The sequence below is a fragment of the Sminthopsis crassicaudata genome, chromosome 2, assembly GCF_048593235.1.
Source record: "Sminthopsis crassicaudata isolate SCR6 chromosome 2, ASM4859323v1, whole genome shotgun sequence".
Classification (NCBI taxonomy): Eukaryota; Metazoa; Chordata; class Mammalia; order Dasyuromorphia; family Dasyuridae; genus Sminthopsis; species Sminthopsis crassicaudata.
The window spans coordinates 85817448-85844919 of NC_133618.1; the positions used below are offsets into that span (position 1 = coordinate 85817448).

Consider the following 27472-nt stretch of genomic DNA (forward strand, 5'->3'; position numbering starts at 1 on the left):
TGTGGGATCAAATGAGATCATTTTAAAGTGCTCAGCACAATGCCTGGCACATAGTTCGTGCTATATAAAATATAACTTCCTCTTTTTTTTTTTTTTTTTTCCCCTAGGCAATTGGGGTTAAGTGACTTCTCCAGGGTCACGAAGCCAGGAAGTGTTAAGTGTCTGAGGTCAAATTTGAACTCAGCTCCTCCTGCTCTCTCCATTGCGCCACCTAGCTGTCCGGAGAACTATTTTTTTTTTAAGTTCCAGAAAAACTGAGGAGTTTCCAGGAAGAAAAGGTCAAATGTCAAAGGCTGCAGAGAGGTCAAGAAGGATGCCTTAGAAAGGGAAATTGGATGTAGCAATTTAATAGATCACTGGGGAGAGCAGCCCAGCCGACGGGGCTCAGAAGTGAATAAGAAGCAAAGGGTCAAGGAAGTCCTAGGAAAATGTGAGGAAGGTTTTATTTGTAGAACGGAACCACCCAGTCCAGTCAATCTCAGTCTAATTTATCCCACCGAAGCCCGGGATCCAGGGATTATTACTAGGGGATGGAGGCAGGGACGGGACTCGGGCTCAGGAGGAACATCAATGAAGACCAGCCCAGAGAAGCGACTTGTCCAACGTCCGGGATGTGTCCGAGGCGGGACTTGAGCCCGAGCTTTCCGGGCCGGGAGTCCAGCCCGCCATCCAGAACAACGCAGCTGATCCTGACTTAGAAACGGCCATGTTTAGTTCTCCGGAGAAACCCTTCTCCAGACCCGGCGCCCCGAGCCCTTCCCTTCCTCCACCCAGCATCGCCCCTGACATTTTAACATTTGGACTCTAGGGAATGTTCCCGAGAAACCCAAGAACTACATTTCCCATGAAGCCGCTCTTCGCCGCGCCGCTTGTCCGAGCGGCGTCGCTGCCATGGCAACCAGGAAGTCCATCCCTTCCAGGTCCCCCTGCTTAACTCGGGGTTTCGCTCCAGCGCCTTTGGGGAGGCCGAGATGCCCAGGTATCCCGGCCTGAGTCCGCTTGGGGAGGCTGAAGGAGGGGAGGCTCGGGTATTTGGAGGGGGAAAGGGAGGGAGCAGGGAAGGTCCCCCCCTGGAAGCTCACATGGATCCCACCTGGATCGAGGGATCATTTGGGGAAGGGGCTGAGAAGGCGAGGTGGAGCAGGGTGCCTGCCTGGTAGACAGTAAGCGCTTAATCAGTGCTGGTTGTCTACCTGCTTACGCGGTTCTGTTTCTCTTTCGTATTCTCCATCCCACAGAAGTGAGGGGAAGGAGGGAAGGAGGGAGAGAGAGAGAGGAGGGAGAGGAAGAGAAGAGAGAGAGAGAAAGAAAAAAAGAAAGAAAGAAAGAAACAGAGAGACAGAGAATCTATTAAACACTTAGTTTACTAGTGTAGTTGTACTGTGCTAAGTAAGCACTGGGGATACAAGACAGGCCTTGCTCTCAAGGAGCTGACATTTAAATGGGGAAAACAGTGACTAAAAACGCACAGGAAAGAAAGGACAGGTACCCCGTGACACGTTTCGGAGCTGATGGGCAGGGTGTTAGAGGCCACTTCACTTCCTTGCCTCTTCTGAGCTACCTTGTGACCCTGAATCAAATCCACTTTTTTAATCCTGTCTTTGGCAATGGACACAAAAGTGTACACCATACTCTGTAGGCCCAAATGGCATCCCATTTCCTCCCACCCAGCCTTTGCCTTGGCTGTGCATGCTTAGAATATCCTCCCTCCTCCACTCTACAACCTTTGACTCGACAGCCTCCTTTGAGAATCAGCCTCCTTTTTGGAAAGCCTTTTTCTCTCCCCCAATGGGGGGTGCTCTTCCTCTTCAAACTATGTTGTACACACTTACCTATTTACATCTTGTATTCCTCAAGTAGAGTGCGAGTCCTTCTAGTCCCTTAAAGACAGTCTCCTCTTTCATTTTGTCTTTGTGTCTCCAGGCCCAGCACAGGCCCTCACACAAGTGCGTCCTTCACAAATACTAGTTAGTTTGGCTTGTATATATTGTAAGGGTTTGTATGGTCTAATGCATTATGAGGCATATGCTTTTTATAGCTTTTCCATCTTGTTCATTGTCTTCGTTAACTTATTGATCATTAGAATACTAAATATGAAGTAAATCCTTAAAAAAATTTCCTCTGCCTGACATTTGTCTCTCTGACACACAGTGATACACTTTGGGAGATTGCAAAAGCTGAAGTAGAGAAGAAAGAAATTTCTGAAAATGGTGGAGATGGAATAGAAGTCTGTGAAAAATCCGTGTTCTTCATTGGCAGCAAAAATGGGGTAATAGAAGTGACTTCCAATGTCTTTCAATTGTCTTATATGAAAATCTCTATTAAAATTTTTAGGTTAGTTTAGAAGTTTGGTCACTAAAATTTTCTATGTAAGTTGATGATTGATATGATTTTGTTTAAAGATTATTTCAAAAATGGAAATAATCACCTAAATAATACTTCAGTGGATTTGTAATATCATTGATCTGGATACTCTTTTCACTGCTGCAGATCACCATCCAAACAGACCCTCTCAAACATTCTGGAGACCTTCCAACTCCCTTCCTATCATGCAGGAACAGGTACAGGCTTTGGGCTTCCCATCTCTTGTCATTCACTCTAGCAGGCTCATTTCTTCTTCTTTTTTTTAAATTAATTTTATAATTATAATTTTTTGACAGTATATGCATGGGTAATTTTTTTTTACAACATTATCCCTTGCACTCCCTTCTGTTCCGAATTTTCCCCTCCTTCCCTCCTCCCCCTCCCCTAGATGGCAGGCATTCCCATACATATTAAATGTGTTATAGTATATCCTAGATACAAGATATGTGTGCAGAACCGAATTTCTTGTTCTAGCAGGCTCATTTCTTTCTCTGATCATACATTTCAGGGATGGTACCTTCTCTGCCATTTTTTGCATGCAAGTTTTAGGAAATATGATGCAGCCTATTTTTGCCTACCAAACCTTATTACATTGCCTTTTTTCTTATTTTTTCCTTACCTTAATAATTTTTATCTATTTTTTTCTCAATTACATTAAACCAAAATTTTTTGACTTTCTTTTTCAAAATTTTGATTTCAAACTAATAATTTTTAAATGAATGTTAAAAATTGTCTTTCCATGTAATTGGGAGAAAATAAAATTAAAAAGCTCTCTTCTTCCTTCCTTTCCCCCTTCACTCTCCCCTCCTTGAGAAGGCAAACTATTTGATATAGATTATATACATGCAGTCATGCAAAACATTTCTGTATTAATCATGTTTCAAAAAAAAAACAAAACACAGGGGCAGCCAGGAGGGTGCAGTGGATAGAGCACCAGCCCTGAATTCAGGAGGACCTGAGTTCAAATCTAGTCTCAGACACTTAACACTTCCTAGCTGTGTGACCCTGGGCAAGTCACTTAACCCCAGCCTGAGGTGAGAAAAAAAAAAAAAAAAAACAACCACAGACCAAACAGATAAGAATAAAAAAGTTTTAAAAAGCGTGTTTCAGTCTGCACTAGTCAGTTCTTTCTATAGAGGTAGATGGCATTTTTCATCATAGGTCCTTCAGTTGTCTTGGATCTTTGTATTGCTGAGAGTAGCTATTATTCACAGTTGATCATTGTATAATATTGTTGTTACTGTGTACAGTATTCTCTTGATTCTGCTCATTTCACTTTGCATCAGTTCAGATAAGTTTTCCCAGGCCTTTTTGCAAGCATCCTGCTTATTATTTTTATAGCACAGTACTTTTCTATCACAATCAAAATCCGCAACTTGTTCAGCCCTTCTCCAATTGTTGTATCGCCCTCTTTTCCCTCTAGTTTTGATTAGTCCCCTTGAATGGATCCATCAGTCCATCAAAGTCAAAGAACACTTTTAAAGCACTTATTGTGTGCCAAACACTACCACTTCTGCAGATTGATAGCAAGCTCAGCCCAGAGTTGAACAGGAAGAAGGGCAGGCTTGATTGAATTTGGGAAACTCTGTAGTCCAGTCATCCTAAGCAGCTTTCTGAAACAAAGTCAGAATTTTTAGTACTGATATTCTTCCAGTGGAGAAACAGCAAAAAGTAGTCGCTCAAGAGCTGGTCTTCAAATCAGAGACACATCTGTGTGGCTGTGGACATGGGCCCAGGGAAATGGCCTGAATGGGTTGGAACAGAGCTTGAGCCCAGGCTTTTGTCATTCTGGAGATGCATCTCTTGCAATTCACTGCATAGAACTGGAGGATCCCTTAGACAATCTGGTGAAGCCTACTGATGCTCCTTTTCCCAGAATAATATTTTCAAATGTATAAAACAAAAATATTTAGAACTTCTAAGGATACCAATTATATTGAAATACAGTTATAAAAAAAATTTTTTTAAACAAATTCACAAACCAAATCACAGATTAGGGCTTCCTGTTTCCCATCTCCCCCACCCTGACCCCCATCATTCTAACAGTCATGCTAGAAATCAGAGAACTCCAAAATCCCATAAAACACAAAATTCCTGGTGACCCAAAGCACAGTGGAGAGTCTTAGTATATAGTACAAGATTTTCCAGTTAGAAAGCACTTAATTTTAGTGATTTAATTTAATGCTGCTAGACTTGAATGCCTCTTAAATACTGTCTGAAGAATTTGCAAATTATTGTTTCCAGCCTCAGCTGCTCTTTCAAGCTCTAGACTTGTCATTGTCTCTGGACACAAACAGGGCAGTTTGTGTCAATAATGCCTCAAACTAAACTGCTTATTCTTCCCTCAAAACTTGTTCTTCTTTTTTCCTTCTTTTCTTACCAATACTACCATTCTTCTAGGCCTGAAACGTTAGCACTCACTTTGATCCTTTCTGCCTAGTTTTCCACATCAAATCAGTCCCAGTATCTATAATCTACCTCTGTGAGTTTGTTTGCACCCACTTTTCTAGCCCTGTCTTTGACTATTTCCCTTCTCAATACTACCCTGCAGCCAAATGGTTCTACTTGCCTTTCCCTAAACATTCCCTTCTTTTCACTTTCCTCTAGGGTGCCTGGAGAGGGTGCCTCCTATCCTTCTATTGAAAAACCAACCACATTTGCTCAGGCCTGGGTGAAATGTTACCTTTTTTGGGAATCCTTTCCCCAAGTCTCCCATGTCTTATTTCTGTCATTTTTTTCCTTCTGTATCTTTTTTTTTTTTTTTTTTTTTTTTTTGGTTAACTCATTCCATTCAGTTTTATATCCTACTGATGTATATGTGTGTTCCCTTACATGATCATAAATTCTGCTAGGATGAAGACTAATATTATGTTCATTTTTATATCCCCTAAAAGTACTTAGAACAATGTCTTGCTTATAAGAGCTCAATAAATATTTAATGAAAGAAATTGAACGCACTTTAGCCATCTACTGGGATGTAGAAATAGCTTATTTATACAGAATGCTTTTTCCAATAGTATTTTATGAATCAGGATTTTATTTGAACTTTATTATAAAACTGCAAGTTCTTCATTTAAATTCAATGTGTTTGTCGAGGACTATGACAAATACCCATTAGAAACAATTTTCATGAATTGTGAGTGATTTGGCTACCATTTCAAAGTTTGGGAAATTTGAATTTCATCCTTTATTCAAGTGTTGATGATCTTAAAATTAACATGAACTTTTAGAAATAATTTTGGGAGTTTTGGATATATTCAAGTAATGATACAAGGTAATTATTAAATTATTTTATTTTAATTTTGACCCTAGGAATTTCTAATGAATTAGTAACAAATGATCCCTTTTATTTGTAGGAATTGGAATTATAATTGACTTTTAACCCCAAATCTAATAACTAACTCCTCTTTTTCCTCTCTAGTTTGAGCAAAGAATACTATATGTTATTTTTAAACTACAATTTAATTAAAATCTTAAATGATAGGAAGGTTAAATATACTTGCTATTATATATTTTGATTATAATTGTGAAATTGATTCATCTGAATATTTTTGACTTAGAAGCTTTATTTAGAACTAATATGATGATCAAAAATTTCTTGATTATTTTTTCATTTTGCCATTCAATATGTAGTTCATTTAACAATGCTTTATTGAATATATATGCAAGGCACTACTAGATATTTGTAGATACTATGGTGATTAAGATAAGAAGTAATGATATCTGCTCTTATGGGCTTTAGCGTCTATGTAGGGGATCTCACATCATTTCTACAGTATCCTCATGAAGTGGACATTGAATTTTTATTTGAAGACCTTCAAAGATGGGGAGCCCCCTTCCAAGGTAGCTCATGCCCTTTTGGATAACACAAGTTGCTCATTTTCCTTATCTCAAAACAAAATCTATCTATCTGTGACTTCTATTTGCTCACTGTTCTTAGGTATGCTTTATGGAATCCAGCAAAAAAAATCCCTCCTACACAGGGTAGTTTTTCAGATATTTGAAGACATACAACATGCCCTTCAATCTTCTCTTCTCCAGGATGAGCAAGTATAATTCTTTCAACCAATGTTTCCAAATTCTCTCATCTTTTAGGTGACCCTTTTCTGGATGTATTCCAGTTTATCTGTCTTTTTTAAAATGTGGTGTACTACATTGCTATAGAGGTGGCCCAACAAAGTCTGAATATGGCAGGGGACTAAGTTTCTCTATACTATTTTTTAGCTGATATGGTGACTGGTGACTCATTGAACTTACATTGCACTAAAACCCCTGAAATGTTTTTCATAGAAATTATCTAGCCATGTTTTCCTTATCCTGTACTTGTAAAATAGATTAAACACAAACATAAGACTATATTCATTTCTATAAATGCTTTCTTAAGTGAATTGACCCTGCCTTGTACTCTATTGAGATCTTACTTGATCTAGATTCTGTCATCCAATATATAGACATCTGTGTGTGGGGAGGAGAAAAGAAATGAAAGAGAGAGACAGAGACAAAGAAAAAAGAGAGAGAGAGAGGCAGAGAAAGTTTTGATTGATTTTTTTTTTAGTTTGATTTTATTAAGAATTTTAATATTACATTTTTATTATATACCAGGCACTGTTCTAATGGTACAGGATATAAATAAAACCATGCCGACCCTCAGAAGGCTTACATTCTAATGGGAAAAGACAAACAAAAAAGGGAGCTGAAAAGGGAAGGTGGAGACTGCCTTGTAATGGCATTGCTGGAGAAGTCTGGGGTGTGTTGTGGAGATCTAGAATCCAGAAAATTAAAGTCAAAGCTGACTTATCAATATCTAGGGAATTTCTATGGAAGTCATAGAATTTCCCAATGGGGAAGGAGTATAACTTATAGCTTAAGTGGCAATTCAGGGCTATTTAAAGATGGGTTTTACATTTTAAGAAGGCGCTTAAAAAATGGGAGAATTTCTAGAGGATAGTTGTTGGGATTACTAGGTGAGAACTGAGGTTGTCTGGATGGTGACAAGGTGAGAATTCAGGTTTTCTGGACAATTACAAGGTGAGAACTCAGGTTGACTTGATAGAGGGGGCAAGCTCATTGGCTGGGGTGGTTCTTCCCAGAAGCCCTTGCATTATCCCACGCCCATTCTCTGGGAGAATAAAAGAGAGGACTCTCAGAGAAAGAAGAAGACTCTCTGCATTACATCAGGCCTGACGGGGCTCTCTGCAGGAAGGGAAGTCACTTCTAAGGACAAGAGTTAACAGCAACTGCCTGGAGACAACGGTTCACTACAGGAAGAAGAATCTGTCTGAAAGATTTGAGTAGACACAGCAGATCTCTTCCCAGAGAGCGATCCGGCAGCTTCTAGAGACGACAGCTCGCTACAATTGGCGCCCAACGTGGGGCAAGGACATTTGCTTATCCTGACAAGAAGAGCTAGACCAGACCTTCGCAATTTGGCGCCCGAACAGGGACAGACACGGTCCTGATTCCAGTGGAAAAGCTTCTGATCTAGATCTCAGTCTCTCTGACCCAGAACTGTGAGTAACGAGGAAACTTTGTTAAAGATTAAGTGAGTGTGCTAATAGATAAATAAGGAACTTAACTTGTTAAGGGCTAAACCAGGAATCTCTTATAGCTGAAATGGGGCAGATGTTAGCTATATTCAATCCCTGGACCTCAGCCGACTCAACCCCAGCCCCAGAAGCAACCTCAGCTCCATTCAGGAGTGGTACTATAGAGAGTATAATCAACATAATTGAGGAGCAGAGTTTACTTGTAACCTGGGTACAGATTGCTAAACTCTTGGCTGCATTAAGACGCACATCCCCTTGGTTCTTAGAGGAAGAGAAGATAGATGTAGATAAATGGAAGCTAGTGGGATATGAAATGAAAGAATTTCAAGCAAAAAATGGGCCTCGTTCAATTTCTGCAGAAGTATTTTATATCTACAACATAGTTCAATTAGCCTTAAACTATCAAGCAAGTTGTAGGAGAAGGAAAAGTTCTAAAAATGAACAGAGGAGGAAGTGTGAGGAAAAAAGGAAAGATCAAGATCTTTCCCTAGAGCAAGAGGATTTAAATGAGGAATTATGGTATGATTCTTTTGAAGAAGCTTCAACCCTGCCTAGAGAACAGATTATTGACAGGCCCACATCAACCCCACCTTCAGAGATGGAGGAAGAAAGAGGGGAAGAGGCAGAAACACAAACAGAATTGCCTGTGAAGAAGCCTAAGCCTATGACAAGATTAGAAAAAGCATTGGTTAAAGCTAAGAGAGAAGGACAGGATATAAGTGATTTTATACATGCATATCCTGTGATTGAAAATACTGACTCTGTAGGTAAAAAAAGGAGAAGATATGCACCTTTAGATTTGAATAAAATTAAAGATTTGAAAAAAGGTTGTACCCTTTATGGGGCTACATCAGCTTATGTCAAAATGTTACTAGATGGTTTGTCTTATGAAGTCCTAACCCCGAATGATTGGAAATCCATAGCAAGGATATGCCTGGAACCTGGAGAAAATTTATTATGGCTTTCGGAATTTCATGAATTATGTAAAATTCAAGTCAGATGCAATTTGGAAATAGGAGTTAACACACAATTCACTTTTGAGCACTTAGCTGGTGAAGGTCAGTATAGAGAGAATTCGGAACAGATTAATTATACCATGACAATATATGAACAAATTGCTAAGGCTGCAATAAAAGCTTGGGGTGTCCTTCCTGGACAGAAAGATCGTGGAGAGGCTTTCACTAAAATACAGCAAGGTCCCAATGAACCTTTTGCAGATTTTGTGGGACGTTTGCAAACTGCTGTCAAAAGAACTATTGGAGAAAATTCAGCTACAGAAATAATGACCAGACATCTGGCTAAGGAAAATGCCAATGAGATTTGCAAAAGAATTATATGGGGATTAGACAAAGATGCTCCTTTAGAGGAGATCATAAGACGCTGTGCTACAGTGGGAACAAATGCTTTTTACACCCAGACAATGATGAATGTGGAAAGACAGGGTCCCTCCTGGCAAGGGACTTCTAGAGAAACTCGGCGATGTTTTCAATGTGGAAAAATTGGACATCTAAGAGCTCAGTGTAGGTATGGAGATACAGTGAGAAGACAGGGTGAGAGAAGACCTAAAACCCCATGTCCAAAATGCAACAGAGGACTCCATTGGGCATCAGAGTGTAAACTAATTCAGGGAAATAGGATGAGGGGCCCAGATCCAGGGCCCCAGGCAAAAAAGACTTGGGGCATGATGGCAGCTGATGTTACACCCAAAGAGCCTTTAGAAGGCCAGGACTCTGATTTAATCAATCAGCTGAAAAACAATCACATGGAAGAAAGGGATTACCCAATCAATCAGCCAAAAGACAATCAGATTGCAAAAATGGATTACACTTGGGGAGAATACAGGCCTTTTAAACCAACAGGGCTGTGTCCAGTGCAAACAACTCCAATGTAATTGCCAGATGATGAGAAGAGATTTAGAAAGTGGTAAATAGAAGGTAATTAGATAGGTTAACTGCCTGGGGGAGAGGGTTTGCTTGTATTTCTTCAGCAGGAGAAGGAATCAGATGGGTGCCAACGAGTCATATTCGCCTTATCCATCAGAGAGAGACAGAAAAAGAGAAAGACCTCAAAATAAAGGAGAAGATCTAAGAAACATCTGACACTGAAAGAGCATGGATAATAAGAAGACTGTTAAAGAACTTAAAAACCAGCAGGAATCATTGGACTTCCTCACACAAGATGAGAATAATGGACAATGGACTTATGGACATTTATAAATTTTCAATTTATGATTATGATTATGTTATTTGTTATATACTTCTAGCATGTGTTATGTTACTATGTTACTATGTGCTTATGTAATTTATGTAATTATCTGTAATACTTCCCATATTGATGGATTTATGTTTCAAGGTCATGACTGTCCTATGTTCTAAATCAAAAGAAAGGGGGAGATGTTGGGATTACTAGGTGAGAACTGAGGTTGTCTGGATGGTGACAAGGTGAGAATTCAGGTTTTCTGGACAATTACAAGGTGAGAACTCAGGTTGACTTGATAGAGGGGGCAAGCTCATTGGCTGGGGTGGTTCTTCCCAGAAGCCCTTGCATTATCCCACGCCCATTCTCTGGGAGAATAAAAGAGAGGACTCTCAGAGAAAGAAGAAGACTCTCTGCATTACATCAGGCCTGACGGGGCTCTCTGCAGGAAGGGAAGTCACTTCTAAGGACAAGAGTTAACAGCAACTGCCTGGAGACAACGGTTCACTACAGGAAGAAGAATCTGTCTGAAAGATTTGAGTAGACACAGCAGATCTCTTCCCAGAGAGCGATCCGGCAGCTTCTAGAGACGACAGCTCGCTACAGATAGTAAAGGGCCTTAATACCATACCATATGAAAATCAGTTGAAAGAACTGGAAATTTTTACTCTTTATCAAAATATAGGGTGCAAATCAAACTTGTTTGTCTTCACTCTACCACAAACTTTTTTTTTAACATAATAGTTTTTTTTTTTTTTTTTTTCAAAATACATGCAAAGATAGCCTTGTATTCCAAAAAATTTTTTCTCCTTTTCCCCTACCTTCCTTCTCCAGATAGCAGTAATCCAATATAGGTTAAACCTCTGCAATTCTTCCAAACATATTTCCACACTTATCATGCTGCACAGGAAAAATCAGATCAAAAAAAAAAAAAAAAAAGAAAGAAAGAAAAAGGGGGAAAAAAAGAAAGTAAACAACAAAAAAGGTAAAAATACTATGTTGTGATCTACCGGATTCAGTCTCCATTGTTTCTCCCTCCCCCCCCCTCCCATGCAGATGGCTCTTTCCATCATAAGCTTATTGGAATTGGCCTAAACCACCTTATCTATCAGAGTTGATCATCACATAATCTTGTTGCTGTGTACAATGTTCTCTTGGTTCTACTCACTTCACTAATATCAACTCATTTAGGTTTCTTCTGTCTTTCTGAAATCATCCTGCTCATCATTTCTTATAGAACAATAATATTCCACAGCATTCATATACCATAACTTATTCAGCCATTTCCCAGCTTATGGGCAACCACTCAGTTTCCAGTTTCTTGCCAATACAAAAAGGGGTGCTATAAAAAATTTTTCACATCTATCACAAACTCTTAAGACAGATTGATCTTTCACTGTTGCTTTCCAGAATAAACTAGTTTATCTTTGTTGGTAAGAACTATATTAAGAAAAGAATTTCCCCTTATCTTCTACCCCTTTGTGAGATGAAAGTATCATCCAGGTAAATCAAGAAAGTATTTGCTCCTTGTGGCCTTTGGCAGCGAGAGAACTCTGGTAGTAGTTCAGATAATTAAAGTCCCTCATCATCAGGAGAGCACAGTGTGTGCTGGCCTGGTAAATCTGTTTCCTAAACTCCTCACATCTTCTCCATTTTTGTTTAGATGGTCTATGTTACATTTTCTGCAATTGGCCTTCTGGCTTCAATCTTTCCTCCCTCCTCTCCTGCCCCCCCCCCCCCCACTTCCCTGCTCCATGCTTCCCTATTATGATTCTTGGATTTCCTCATATAGTTTTATCTTCTGAATATACACGAGTGCTCCACACCTCCTTTTTACCTTTAATGCTTCTTTAAAAGATGATCGACCCTTCTAGAATCATACTCCATTCATGGATCTTATCCTACCAATTCAATAATAACTGTGTTCACTGACACAAAGCCAGACATGACTTCCTGAGGCCCTGCAATGGAGACTCCTTTGGCTGACTCCTTTCTGGCATTTGATCTTCTGTCAATTCCTGACCAGTGTAATTGCTATTTTTTTCTGTTTTGTAGCTGTACTCTAGGCTTGGTGGATGCACAAAGGCAATGTTTCTCTCTCTCCTTTCACTTTCAGATGAAAACCCAATTGATTAGATTTGTAAGACACCAAATAAATAAATTCTTCAAAATCATTGTTCCTGACTCCTTGTCAAGCTCTCTTTCCACCATGCCATTGGAAAACCACTGTTTTACTTTTAACTAAGAGAATTTTATAGCACAACTCTATTTTAGACAGTTTCATCTAACATCAATGTGTGGGATTGATGAGAAATGGCAGAAACTAAAAGCAGGGAAGATTAGTGAAGCTGTTGCAATAATACAAATAAATTATCTAGAACCTTACCCTGATTATGTAGTGTCAGGGAATGTATATTAATGCATACTACCTAGTTAGGTAGTGACAAGAATGGAGATTTTGTAACACTTTTTAAGGGTAGAGTTATCAAGAGCTGGTGAGACGGCATGGTAGAGAAAGAAGATGATGAAGGGAATATAAGAGTTGAATGAAATTTCTTGGTTACTGGGAAGAAGATGATACCTTGAAAAGAAATATGAAAATATTTAATCTCTCTAGACCTCAGTTTCTTTACCTTTATCTGTCAAAGGTGGAAGGTTGAGTATTCCAGATCTAAAATTCTCTCTTTTAAGCCTTTCTGTACTTTTTTTGTGCATTATGACTTTGAAAGCTAGTGTGCAAAATTTTTAGTTTCTCAAATTAAGTCTCATGGTGGCATGGAGGTGATCCTGAGTTTTTTTTTTTCTTTTTTTTTCCTGAGGCACTTAGGGTTAAGTAACTTACCCAGGGTCATACAGTAGGAAGTTGTGTCTGAGACCAGATTTGAACTCAGATCCTCCTGACTTCAGGATTGGTACTCTATCCACTGCACCACCTAGCTGCCCTCTTGAGTTTTCTTAAGAGTACTTATTTTACAGGATTTCTAGCATAATCTTGAAGCAGAGATTGAATTCTCTTTTCTGACAACCAGCCTGCCACCCATGTTTGGGAAAGCTCATCACTTAACATGTTGATCATCAGTGTGTGATTTTTTTTTTTCAATCAAAGCAACTCATGGGAATTATTTACTATGATTTATGATCTTTTGTGGTTATAAGTACCAACCTTCATTGGTAAAGGAGGTTTCTTCATCTAGGAGAATTGCTTTCTGTGCCAGCGAAATCATAGATTCAGTCACTACCTGCAGTCCTGTATGTGTAAGAGTTTCATATAGATTCCTAAATGTTACAATATGATCTCCCATTTCTCGTAGTATAGTCATCTGTTTGGAGTAAAATTCTAGTTAAAAAATTTTAAGTCTTGTTGAATTAATTTTGAACATTTAAAATTCATTTTGAATTGAAAAATCAGATGACTCCATGTTTTAGAACTCAAAAGAAACCTAGACAAGTATTCCGTCCAGTTATAGGTGAGAAAGCCGACTCCAGAGATGTCTATGGTTACTGGCCTGGCTATTGGGAGAACCCAGATAATAGTTCACCTCTGGTTCTCAGCTCAAAACCCTCTTACCATCATCCTGTGAGAGAAAGAAATATGTATTGTGCTAGAACTAAAAGAGCAGAAGAAGATTTGGCCATACTCCAGTGTCTGGAACTTGTACATTTTGTACATACTTGCTATTGTGGTCTTATTATTATTTTATACTTTCTCTTTACTTCCATCTCAATAACTAGGATAAGAATTTTTTAAAAACCAGTAATCATTAGCTTTTCCAGTAATTAGCATCACTGTGAATAGACAGGAAGCATAAGACAGCTGTCAACTTGACCACTAATATAATGTGAGATTTGCTGTTATTTGTCATCTTCAGGACTTTATAATTACAGTAATAGCAGTGTAGTTGTGGTCTGATGGAAAGTTGACAGTTAACTTTTCCTATTTAGCAGACTTAAGAATAATTATAAAAGTTTCCAGGTATTTTATTATTTTTATTAGTAAAACTATTTGGGGCCAAAAATGTGAACAATTATATAAATTTTACTTTGGGATGAAAGTAAACACATTGTTTTTTTTTTTTAATTTCTAGGGCAAGACTACTATTATTCTAAGATGTCTTGACAGGTATGTCTTAACTTTTTATAAAGTATTATTATATAGGCCAGTTTGAGACCTAAGGAAATCTCTACTAAGAGCCTCTAAGGCTAATACTGGTGCACAAATACAAATATCCTTTTAATAGTTTTTTTTTAACCTTTGAAAGCCCTTGTGAAGATATGTTAAGCAGCATCCCAGGAATATAGTAGGCAATAGCCTGTTTTCTTCTCCTATCTTGTCGTTGTCTCCCAAGGAAGTTTTCCATCTTCATTGCTAAGGCTCCTCTATTTAGAAGGATAATCACATCCATTCTGATAATATGAATATGCTATTGAAGTGGCCTATTTTTGCCATGATATATTGAAATTATTTTCATTCCATATTTTTCATGATTATCAAAATAATTATCATGCATAATTTATCATTTGAGGTATTTTAAAGCAAGCCATTGCGCCTCAAATTACAGTTGCACCAGTATTAGTGTATATTTATCTTTTTCTTTTAATTTCAGCATCTCTTTTTTTTTCAAGAAAATATTATAATGGGCAGCATTTGGTTTGGGGCCTTCAGGGCTGAACAATACTACTCATTTTTAAAATATTCTTGAAATTTTGCATGTAGTAAAATCTTGCCTTTGTGTGAGTTCTTTCAGCCAGAGATTATTTGCTTGGAAAGAATCATGTAAAGTAGCATTTGCTTCATCTTTCAAATACTATTAAGCATGACTCTTCTATGCAAATCTGACATGTATATTTTTTATTTTAGACAGTCTGTATAATTATTTTCCAATCATCTAAAGTGACATTGTCTTAAGAACTATGAGCTTCAACAAAATACATTATAAACCTTAAAATCCTTCATATAGAAATTCTCTAAGATGGAACTTTAAAATCTCATTTATAAATTATGTATTTTAATTAATTTTTAAGCATTCTATTGGGATAGTAGAATAAAAAGGGTCAGCTGTGGAGATGGGAATATCTGGTTTCAAGTCCTGTAGTTGAAACAATACTAGCTCTATGGCTTTGAGCCAGCCCCTTAATCTTCTATGGAGTTGCCAAGAGCACTGAGATAAGTTAATATATAATTTGTTGGTCTGTATTACTGGAAGAAATTTCTATATTTGGAATTCCCCACACCAATAAAATCACAGATCTAGACCAAAAAAAATTTATACATATATACATATATATATGTACATGTATATATATGCATGTGTATATCTATCTGCATATATATGCATGTGTATATCTATGTGCATATAGACACATACATGTATATATGTAAACATAAACACTAATATATATATATATGAATGCATATGTATTCTCATCTATAAAATGAGTTGGAGAATGAAATGAAAATGAAAATACTCCAGTATCTTTGCTCAGAAAACTCCAAATGAGTTCACGAAAAGTTGCATGCAATTGAAACAACTGAATAACAACTACACACACACATACACACACACACACACACACACACACACACACACACACACACATTATCCTTGTATCTATATAATACAAGCTTCACTTTCATTACTGTTGATTAAAGCTTCCAGAAAAAACATGGTAAAAATGAATGATTACATTAGAATCTGGTCCATGTTTAGATGTAACCCATCCTGTCTTTGTTGAACAGAGATGAGCCACCAAAACCAACCTTAGCTTTGGAGTATACTTATGGAAGAAGAGCAAAGGGACATAACACAGTAAGTGTCCTTCAAAATGACTCTGTCAGTTGACAAAGCAATGATCACAGTGACTTTCTTTTTCCAGTGTCGTTCTTATTGTCAGTCTGTCAACAGAAATTTATATGAAGAATGCTAATTGCATATTCTAGTGTTTCTGGTACATGTTTTATGTTGGCTTCTGTTACACCGCGGCTGGGAGGCAGCCATTGGAGGCTGGGAAACTATTTTAGTTTCTGCTTTATTGTGTCTTGACTATGAAGATCAAATTCATTTGGTAATTTGATCATATATTTCTCTGACATATAAAGGATTTCTTTGGTCTAGTATGACTCTTTCCCACAAATGAGAAAATTATTGTGAATTATCATCTGTCTCCCAAAGGAATTGCTAACGGAACAGTTCATGTGAGCTGGTTATATTTATAAAAATGTGCTGTATACATAAAAATATAAAAATTTGCATTTCAAGTGTCAGATACCAAAGTCAGTAATAAAACTCTTATTTTATGTAGATCTTTTGTTTTCCCTTGCTGTAAGTATTTGGTGATAAAGTGCTAGGAACAACTCAGGATCAAGGAAAATAACCTGGAGGAAAAGCCTAAGAAAAAATGTATAAATATGTGGGGAAAATCTGAGATGTATAACTTACAAGAATCATCAGATCATCTTTTTTGACCTGAGTGTCTTGAGTCTTAAATCATATGTTTAAGTATGGGGAAGAATTTTAAGATTTTGCATAGCAAATAGTAAATTAAATGATGTTTTCCAATGAGTAAAAAGAGAAAAGTCCTTTTTCAATCTGTAATTAGATACAAACAGCAGAATAGAATAAATGAGGAGTTATTGGTGCAGAATCTGGAGGGGTGGGGAGAGAAGAGTAATAGTAATGGAAATGCTTATAAAAATAGCATCAGTAATCATCAGCCTTTACCCAAAATATTAATTGACTCATAAAGGCTTATATTGGTTGTTCTTATCTAGCTTCCCAGGTTTGGAGAAAGGGGCAGAGAAGCTGGTACAAATTATTAAGGGCAAGCAGCAGTGTTGGATATATTTTTGTCTGTCTTGGTGTTATTGTCATTTGTTTTTATTTCAAAGAAAATAATCTTGATATATAAAATGGTCAGTTATCACTAATCAACCAAAGAATTACTTATTAAGAACATATATTTTCATTCTTACCAAAATGAAATTTTATTTTATGTTCAGTATATACACAGTTATAAATAATGGCTTGTGAACTTGTGCCATGAACTGAGAATTTCTAATTATTTTTCTCTTTATATGGATATCAGTTTCTGTTTTTTGATACGTGACAGGCAGCTTCATTTGATAGCATGCAGTCACAGTTTCCCTGCATTGATTGTTTATTAAATCTTGCTTTTTTAGGAAGAAAGTAGCAGCTTGGAAAATTGGGGTATAAATTTTTGTTATTATGGTAAAAGGTGTATTTTAAATGATTTATTCTTTAATTACAAAAAGTTAAATAGCCAGATATAGTTTTTACCAAAGATAAAATTTATTTTAAACTATATTTTTGTAGTTTTCAAGTAAATAAAGTTCATGTCAAAATTATTAAAAAATTTAAAATTTGTTTGAAAAACAAAAATCAGTTGCATTTTGCAAGTGGTTAATCTGTTTTTTTCCCCTCCTAATCTTTTCCCTCTTTTTCTCTTCCTCTCCCTTCACTTTCTGGGGAGCTCATCAGTTCTTTTCCTTGTTTGAATCCACTGTGTGCAGCCCAGTCCTTCCAAATATTCCTGAGATTCATATAGCAATAATAACAACAACAACATTATTTATATGATCCCTACTATATACCAGGCACTGTACTAAACACTTTACAATTATTATCTCATTTGATTCTCACAATGTACCTGGGAAGTAGTTAACATTATTAACCCCATTTTATAGTTGGGGAAACTGAGGCAAACAGGTCATGTGACTTGCCCAGATACAGTAGTTGTCTAAGGTCATATTTGCACATGGATCTTCCTGTTCCAGACCCTACCCACTGGACCAGCCAGCTGCAAAAGCCTTTACTCATTTTATCCTCACGGTAATTCAGTGAGGTACAGGCTCCCATATCATGTTCTGCACTCTAAAATCCATTGTGTCAAGTGCTTGTCTTCCAGTTTCCCTTCCTTAGACACTGCATCTGTATGTCTTTATGTACATATAGTGATCCTAAGGGAGAAGGTACAAGAGGAATTGAGCAGGGAAAACCTTGGAAGGAGGGGTTCTTCGGAGACTGGCATCCTTTTTTATATCCTTCCTTTTCCTCCCCCTGCTTTGGTTATTATTATTCCTGCATTATCCTTTTAGTTCCCTATATATGTTTCTGGATGTTTTCACAAGATAATTATCTCATTTTAAAGTAAAATGTAGAGAATTTTTTCTTGAACACATATCGTGTCCTAGGCATTTATATGCATATGTATAGTATTTAATTTTTCATCCTTACCCTGTAGATTCTCCATAAGATTGAGGTTTTGATGTCTTTGAAATTAGAATAAACAGGGATCTAGAGAAGATAGAGGAGCCAAAGTTTGTTCCCAGAAAAGGATTTAATTTGTTGATTTCTATATGGAATTGTTATTGGTTGGTATGTTATGAAGCACTAAAAGCATTTCTGTGTTTTTGAGAAATGAAACTTTAGTAATAACATGTAGGAAATTTTCCCTTTCTTTCCAGCCTAAAGACATTGCTCATTTTTGGGAACTGGGTGGAGGAACCTCTTTGTTGGACTTAATCACCATCCCAATAACAAATGAGACTTTGAGGTAAGTGAGCCATTTATATGACATAAGAGTTGGTCTGAGAGAGTAACGGTCAGTAAATCCTTAGGGCTCACAGAGAACATCTATTTTATATATGTATATATATATAAAATATATTTATATACATAATTGCTTATAAAACTGACATATGTATATCATTTTTGTAAACAATTTTCACTATAATATGTATTTTGTATTTGCTGCATGTTGGTACTTCCTTGTTGACAGTATATGTTAAATAAGGAAGTTCAAAATGGCTAATGTTGCTTATGTGTAAGTAAGCCCATGAAACAGAACAACATGTCAAACCATACAAAGGGGAAATTTTACAGATTAATTTGAAAACATCTCATTTTCCAAATCTAAACCCATGGTGAACCAGCTCAGCCCTCTGGGCTCTGGCCTTAGCTAGAATTTGTAGACCTTGGCTTTTAAATGATCATAGCTTGGACAAAAATAGTGTCAAGCAAGAGAAGGCAGTCTCTGGGAGGTTGAGGCTAGGGGAGTTTTATTTATTTGCTGACAGTTTTAAAAACAAAACTGTCCAAAGCCACTTGTGATTGTGGTTGTGTTCCCTGAAAATCATTGCCATATGTTGGTCAGATGAGATGGGGCATCTCTCACTGTCTTTTGAAATTCATCCTAGCCAACAAAAATAAGTTTTCAAAAACCGCATTATCATCATCAGTATGAACTGTAGCTACCATCATGAGCCATATATCTATACAAACACAGCAGTGGAATTTGAACTCTTATCTGGTGAATTTGGCCATGTAGACAGCCAGATTGTCCGGATCATCTGATTCTTACATTCTGACCCAGTTGAGTCCTATATATGCTTCTAGTTTCCAAGATGATTGGAAATCCCACTTTCTTATTTGTATGTAATGAGGTGTCCCTGTTCTGTTCTACTAGTTTAGACCCTCACCACCTCCTGCTTGGACAAGTGCAGGTGCAATCATTTCAGATCTACTTCACACCATTCCTACTTCCAGGTTGCTGCTAATGGGATTTTTTAATGTGGTCTGACTATCCACCCTTCTATCCACCCCTTCATTCAGTGAATTCCACTGTATCTCAGGGTTTAAATGCAAACTCTTCTGCTTAGTTGTTTGAAACCTGACTTCTTTCTATCTTTTCATAATTCTTACACTTTGCTCCCTCTCATCCTTTTTATTGCACAGACATAAAGGCCCAGTGGTTGTTCCTCACACACCATGTTCTCACTCTTGTCTGCACACCTTGTTACCTGCTACTCTCCAGGGTCTGGAATGCTTTTCTTATCTGACTTTCCCTTTTAGAATCTCTGGCCTTCTGTCTCCTGCCTCTCCCTCAAAAGCTAACTTTGATCTACTCAGAGATAGTTCTTATAGATCAGTGCATCTGCATATATGGGCATGTAAATGTGCAGGGAAGAGATTACTGGGCTCAGACAATTTGTAGTTGTATCATTCTGGGCAAGTCGCTTAATCATATTTGCCTTAGTCCTTCATCTGTGAAATAAGCTGGAGAAGGAAGTAGCAAACCCTCCAATATCTTTGCCAAGAAAACTCCAAAAGGGGTCATGAAGAGTTGGACATGTCTGAAAAATGACTGAGCAACAACATTACTCACATATATCTTTATATATATGGCCTCTCCTATCAAAGACACATCTGAGGCAAAATCTGACATTGTATGCAGTATTCCATGTTTAAGTTCTTTGAGGATAGATACTAATTTTTTTTCTTTTTTTTGTATTTATGGTATTGGGCATGTAGTAAGTGCATAATAGATGCTTGTTGATTGATAGATTTGATTTACAAACTTTTCAAAGGTTTTTTGTGGCCAGAATCAGCTTAGCAACATTGATTTCTTGTACTGGATAGGGTCCAATTTGAGAAATAAGCTTGCCAAGTTTTTACTGATACAACTTATCTTATAAATAAATAGTCAATCATAAATCAACTCTAGATACATTCCAGAGACATGAGCCATTTGTAATAGAATGTTTGCTTTCTTGTTTTGTTTTGTTTTGTTTTGTTTTAATTTGGGGCTTTTTCTCTTATCATTTGTAAAAAAAAAAAAAAATTTAACATTTCTTTTTAGAAATTCTAAATTCTGTTCCTCTCTGCCTTTTCCACTCCTTGAAAAGACACACAATTTTATGTAGATTATACAGGTACAGTCATGGAAAAATTTACATATTAGCCAAATGAAAAAGAAAATGCAAACAGAATAATAATAATAATAATTTAAAAAGTATGTTTCAATCTGCATTCAGACTATATCAGTTCTTTCTTGAGATGGAAAGCATTTTCATCATAAATAATTCAGAATTGCTTTGAATCATTGTATTGCTGAGAATAGCTGTCATTCACAATTGAGCATTGTATTATACTGCTGTTATTGTATACAATGTTCTCCTGGTTCTGTCATTTCACTTTGCATCAGTTCATGTAAGTCTAATATGTTTTTCTAACAGTGTTCTCATCATTTCTTATAGCAGAATAGTATTCCATTGTGTCCAGAGAAGAACTGGAACTCATAATTGAATATCAGATAGACAATTTTGATTAAATTAAGTTAAAAAGTTTTTGTACAAACAAAATTAATGCAAATAAGATCAGAAGGGAAGCAATAAATTGGAAAATAATTTTTACTTTAAGGGTCTCATTTCTAAAATATTTAGAGAATTGACTAAATTTATAAGAATCCAAGCCATTATACAACTGATAAGTAGTCAAAGGATATGAACAGACAAATTTTCAGATGAAGAAATTAAACTATTTCTAATATGAGAAGGTGCTCTAAGTCACTATTGATAAGAGAAATTCAACCTAAAACAACTCTGAGATAGCACAACACACCTTTCAGTTTGGCTAAGATGACAGGAAAAGATAATGATGAATATTGGGGAGATTGTGGGAAAACTGGGACACTGACACATTGTTGGTGGAGTTGTGAAAGAATCTAACCATTCTGGAGAGCAATTTGGAACTATGCTCAAAAAGTTACTAAACCTTGCATACTCTTTGACCCAACAGTGTTTCTACTGGGATTATATTCCAAAGAGATCTTAAAGAAGGGAAAGAGACCCACATGTGCAAAAATGTTTGTGGCAGCCCTCTTTGTAGTGGCAAAGAACTGGAAATTGAATGGATGCCCATCAATTAGAGAATAAGTTCTAGCATATGAATGTTATGGAATATTATTGTTCTGTAAGAAATAATCAGCAGGATGATTTCAGAGAGGCCTAGAGAGACTTAAATGAACTGATGCTGAGTGAAATGAGCAGAACCAGGAGATCATTGTACACGACAACATCAATATTATATGACGACCAGTTCTGATGAATGGAACTCTTTATAGCAATGAGATGATTGAGCTCAGTTCCAATGATCTTGTGATGAAGAGAGCCATCTACATCCAGAGAAAAGACTGTAGAAACTAAATGTGAATCACAACATAATATTCTCACTCTTTTTGTTGTTGTTCGCTTACATTTTGTTTTCTTATTTACTTTCCTTTTTTTGACTTGATTTCTCTTGTGCAGCAAGAGAATTGTATAAATATGTTTATACATATTGGATTTAACATATATTTTAACATGTTTAACATATATTGAATTGCTTGCCATCTAGGGGAAGGGGTGGGGAGGAGGAGAAAATCTGAAACATAAGGCTATGCAAGGATCAATGTTGTCACATTATCCATGCATATGTTTTGAAAATAAAAAGCTTTATAAAAAAGAGTAGTATTCCATCATAATCATATATTACAACTTGTTTAGCTATTCACCAGTTGATGGACATCTCCTCAATTTTTAATTCTTTACCACCACAAAAAAAACTACTACAAATATTTTTGTACATATAGGTCCTTTTCTTTTTTCTTTGATCTCTTTGAGGTATGATGAGCCATAGTGTTGTTGTGTCAAAGAATTTGGAATGCAGAACAATTTATAGCCCTTTGAGTATATTTCCAAATTGCTCTCCAGAAGAATTCTATCAGATTCACAACTCCACTAATAATGCATTTGTGTCTCAGTTTTCCCACATTCCCTTCTTTGCTTCATGGTTTTAAAAAGAACTTCTGATGTCTTTTGTCTACTGATATAAAAGTTTAACATTTTGGTTATTTTAGGACCTTGAACCAGGCCATTTGGTACAAAAGGTTAAGGTATTTATCTAAGAAATGGAAATGAAAATGGTTCAGAGTCTTGGGAATGTGCCTGATTTAAACTGCATTGAACCTGGTAGGGTAGAATTAGAAAAATCGTTTGCCAAAATTATGCTTCGTGTTTAATGTTAAAATGTATGATTTCACAATTAAATATATATCAAAATCTTGTGAACTCAAAGCCAATTATGCAGCAAAAAGGCATACTACTGATTGAAGGTTTTTGAAACTTAAATTTGTTTAAATTTAATTACTTGGATTTAATTTAAGAAATTTTTAAAAAAAGAAAAATTGGTCATTTTAATGTGTTGAAAACAATATCTGCCATTCAAAAACATTTTCACTAGGTTGTTTTTCTTGTAACCAATCCTCCACTAAAGATTGCCTGCTCTGGAATAATGGATTCTCCATGTTGGGATGGCTTTGGGTTCTCGAAGACTCTGGAAATATAGTGTAAGCTTGGGCAGCTTATGCCAGATTGTGGGTCTCTTATCTGACTATCTACCAGTCTATTTCAGACTCCTTGCTGGGTTGGCTGCAGCTTGATGGATTTTTTTTTAATATAGCCTCAATAGTTCTTAAAAAAAAAAAAAGAAAGAGTTCTTATTTCCATCTTTTTTATTATATCACCTGCATTCCCCAGGGTCTCTCTCTCCCCTCCCCTTCCATTTCACCCTGAGATACAGTGGTGTCTTCCCCATTTCCCTTATAATAACAAAGAAAGGGGAAAGCTTAGTAAAGTTAAGGAGCATCACAAAACTTAATGTGATATGCAACATGCCACACCCATCATTCCCATCTCTACAAAAGCATTAGGCTGGCATCTTCATAGAGCTTTTTTTTTTTTTTTAAATATATTTACAGTATGAAATATTTTGCTATATTTCAATTCAGTTCAGAATTTATTAAGGTGTTTGGCATAAACACCTTAACCTGGCGATTTGAAGCACTTTATGTTCTGGTCCTATGGGATGGAACTACCATTTATTGGAGGAGGAGAAGCTGGGTTGGTTTCTTGTATTTTAAAATTTGTAATCATGGTAAAAAATATGCATTTTCAAATTTTATTCCCTGCTTGCTTCTCACTCCTGCCAGACAAGAAAGCCCTAAACTGTCAGATCCAGAAAGAATCTCTGGGCTGTACTTTGAAGTCTTCTGAATTTTTAATAGAGCTTGACCTAGTATATCTAATACCATATTGTTGGATCCTGAAATTTGTCCATGTTCAGAACTTCCCAAGTCTCCCTAACATCAGTTAACAGACTGGATTTGGGAATATAGCACATTTTAAAGTTCTTTGTAGATGAGATTCTCAGAAGCAGCAGTAGAAATAAGATGACAGACTCCCTCTGATGATCTCAGTCTGCACACAGCTGCTCACCAGGGCACTGCCCCTGCTTCTCAGTCCCAGAGAACAGCTGCCCAACTGCAGCCCACAGTAGGCTCCCAGAACTTCCAAGGTCCTGTCATACTCCACAATAGCAGCTTTACTAGAGGGCTATGGCCCATTCCCACCTGTGTGCCTGTGGACTACGTCTATAGCTACTGGTCTGTTGATGCAAATGATGGTATTCCTGGGCTTCCTTGAGACTTATACCTTTGTTAAAGCAGTGAGGAAGCTGGAGTCACAGCAAGAGAATTAAAACAGCCAGTATCGAGGAGAGTCCCCACTTAAGGATGCTCTCCTCTTCCTTCATTGCCTCCTCTTCCTCTTCTTTGCCCCTTCAACTCCTCCCTATGCTTATCTATGTATGTCATTAGCACCAGGTCTAATACATAGTAATTGTTTAATAACTGTTTGTTGAATTGAATTAATGAGGTGTGAAAGGGGGATAGGGAGGAGCCAAGAAAGAGTACAGCATAGTTGGTTCTTGTGATTTAAGCCCTAAAACTAGAACAGCTGCAATTTATAGAGCCTTACTCCTTCTTAACTTCCTATTTCCACTTCCTATCTTGTGGTGCTTAGTAAATCCACTTCTTAAGACAAAACCTAAGAAGTTTACCACCTTTAGGGAATACCTAGAAAAAGGGAAAGAGGCCATGTCCCTTCTCATGCTCACAAGGGAATGAAAAAATTCAGGAAAAGGGGGAAAGGGAATGGTGTCTACAACCCAGGAGATGCTTCAAGGGGAGAAATATTGGAATCATCTGTTGGTTCCGATCACTCAAAAAGTAGCATTATTTTAATAATGATGTAGGAAAATGTTGGGGCAAATTAAGATAAAAAGTAATTAAATTTCTATTACCCTCATTCAACCAGATCCTTCCCCAAGTGGAGTTTTATAACTAGGATAATCTGTGATTCCTCTCCTACCACTCCCTCCTGCTTCCCCTCTTGGCAACATTCTGTTGCATATTTTATGGGAACATTTCAATATGGTCAGTTCTAGAAATGGGAATTGTCTCGGGATTTAAAAAAAAATAAACATTTTTTGCTTCTTTAGGACATTTTCCTTAGTACTCGTTTTGGATCTTTCAAAACCCAATGACCTTTGGCCAACCATGGAAAGTCTGTTGCAAGTCACAAAAACCCATGTAGATAAACTCATAGTGAAATTGGGCAAGACCAATGCTAAAGCAGCTTCTGAAATGAGGCAGAAGATGTGGAGTAATATGCAGAAGGACCATCCAGTAAGTTTTTTTCTAGAGATTTTTCCTGAGTCTTAAACCTGAGCATAGTTAAATACAATAGTCATGAACCTCACAAGCAAATTCTTTAGATTTTTATATGTCTTGAAATCTTGTGGATGCTGATGAATCTGTTCACTGGAAAATTATACCAGCTAAATAAAATCTCAATAGAGAAAAACGAAATTAAAAAAGAATCCTGATGTCTTCTTGTTAGACATCTCCTGTGATTGTTATGGCATGTTACAGCAGTCAAAAGAAATAGAGTTTTAACGTAGTAGTTTGATATTGATTTTATAATCTCTTTAAAATAAAGATTAAAAACTAGACTGTACAAAAGTCATCTGGCAAGACACTAGATGAAGGTACAGATTTAAGCAAGGAGTGGAGTTATAACAGCCTTCACCTCCACTATATATTTTGCATTCATTCAGATGTCTGTCACATAGTCACTGTCTTTTGATAGTCTGACAACTAATTAAATTATAAAGTTGCAGTGATGGTAATACAAGTCCTTTAAATGCAATTGTGAACATAATCTTTTGGAAGATTTAAGAGTGCCCATATCTAATGCAAATATTTGTTGTACATGTTTTATATATTTAATAAGGTTCATATCTACAGAGTATAAATTCTATGATAACAATGCAAAATGGAACCCACAAGAAGAAATGTTTCACAAGAAAATGTGGAGAATGAGAAAAAATATATAGATAATTGATGTAGGAAATGAGGACAAAATGGATTTTTGAATTTATAGTTAATATCAAGTTTTCCTATTTTAACATCTGAAAAATATAACAATAAACAAATACTGATATGAATTCTGTTTTGAGAAAAGTGTCACTTTGATCTATATTCTTTCTTATGGACAAAACATAATTTAAAAGAAAATACAAATTAACTTCTTATCATTTCTCAAGTTTTAGATTGCTTTTGTTTCTGAAAACAGTAGGTTCTCAATGAATACTTGATAGATTGAATTGAATTCTACAAAATTTTTTGTTAATAGGATCGTGAATTAATTGATCCATTTCCAATTCCTCTGGTGATAATTGGAAGCAAATATGATATTTTTCAGGTAAGTAATTAATTTTTTCTATTTCCAGTTTTGTTTTGCTATGTGTGCCTGTTTATGCAGAAATACCAGAAGAGCAAATAAGAGAAATAAGAAAGAACCCTGGTAGACTGATAAATTATGAATCCATTACTGAAAAAGGAAGAGTAAAGAACCACAAAAATAGTAGTTATGATGGGGCAAATTACTTTGATAGAAGACAAAAAAAAATTCAAATTTTCACACAATTTCCTGGATTTTATTTTTAAAGTTGTTAAAAATTAGATTCATCTACCATCTTTTTTTTGGAAGCATTCAGATTCTGGAAATGTATGCTTAGGTATAAATTGTCTTTACCTGAGAGCTGGAGAAAACAAATGTAAGAGAATTCTTGTTAATGTCTTGTTAAAGGTAATTAGAGCAAGAATTTGTGTGGCAGGAGGGTCAAGTTAATAGGGATCTAAGAATCCAGAACAAAGAAGAAGAGATGCTGGGATTCTCTGCTTAACCATTGTGGTCTTTTTTCTCCTTGAATCTAATCCATATAACTTTTTTCTATTTATGAATATATGTTCCTTTAGGATTTTGATTCTGAGAAGAGAAAAATAATCTGCAAGACACTTCGGTTTGTTTCCCATTATTATGGAGCTTCATTGATGGTTAGTATAATCTTATTCCTGGTTGGGAGAATGGGCTGAATCAAAGTTCTGAAAAACAGGGAGTTTCTTGCAGTTCTATAAATATACTTCATTTATATATTTCCTATCTAACATATATTTCTTAATGCAAGCTTTATCCATCCTTAATTTCTAGGATTGTTAAAAAATATTTTAAACATTCATTCAAAATGAAAATATTAAAAACACTTTTTAAAAAAGTCCATAAAATCATTTTTCCAAAAGAATGTTCCTTCATCCTATAATAATAATGAATAATAAAATAATAATGGCTG

At 36.4% G+C, this 27472-nt stretch overlaps 1 protein-coding gene across 1 annotated transcript in view; it reads left to right on the forward strand.

Moving 5' to 3' along the window:
* The first annotated feature begins 796 nt into the window (after nt 1-796).
* The window catches only part of DYNC2LI1 (dynein cytoplasmic 2 light intermediate chain 1), a 42007-nt gene continuing 15331 nt past the window's right edge, over nt 797-27472 (forward strand). The window contains 9 exon segments of the mRNA XM_074286703.1: nt 797-868; nt 870-979; nt 2152-2269; nt 14192-14226; nt 15844-15913; nt 18589-18677; nt 25280-25466; nt 26476-26544; nt 27102-27179. Of these exon segments, the coding sequence (XP_074142804.1) occupies nt 812-868; nt 870-979; nt 2152-2269; nt 14192-14226; nt 15844-15913; nt 18589-18677; nt 25280-25466; nt 26476-26544; nt 27102-27179 (813 nt within the window). The 5' untranslated portion in view covers nt 797-811.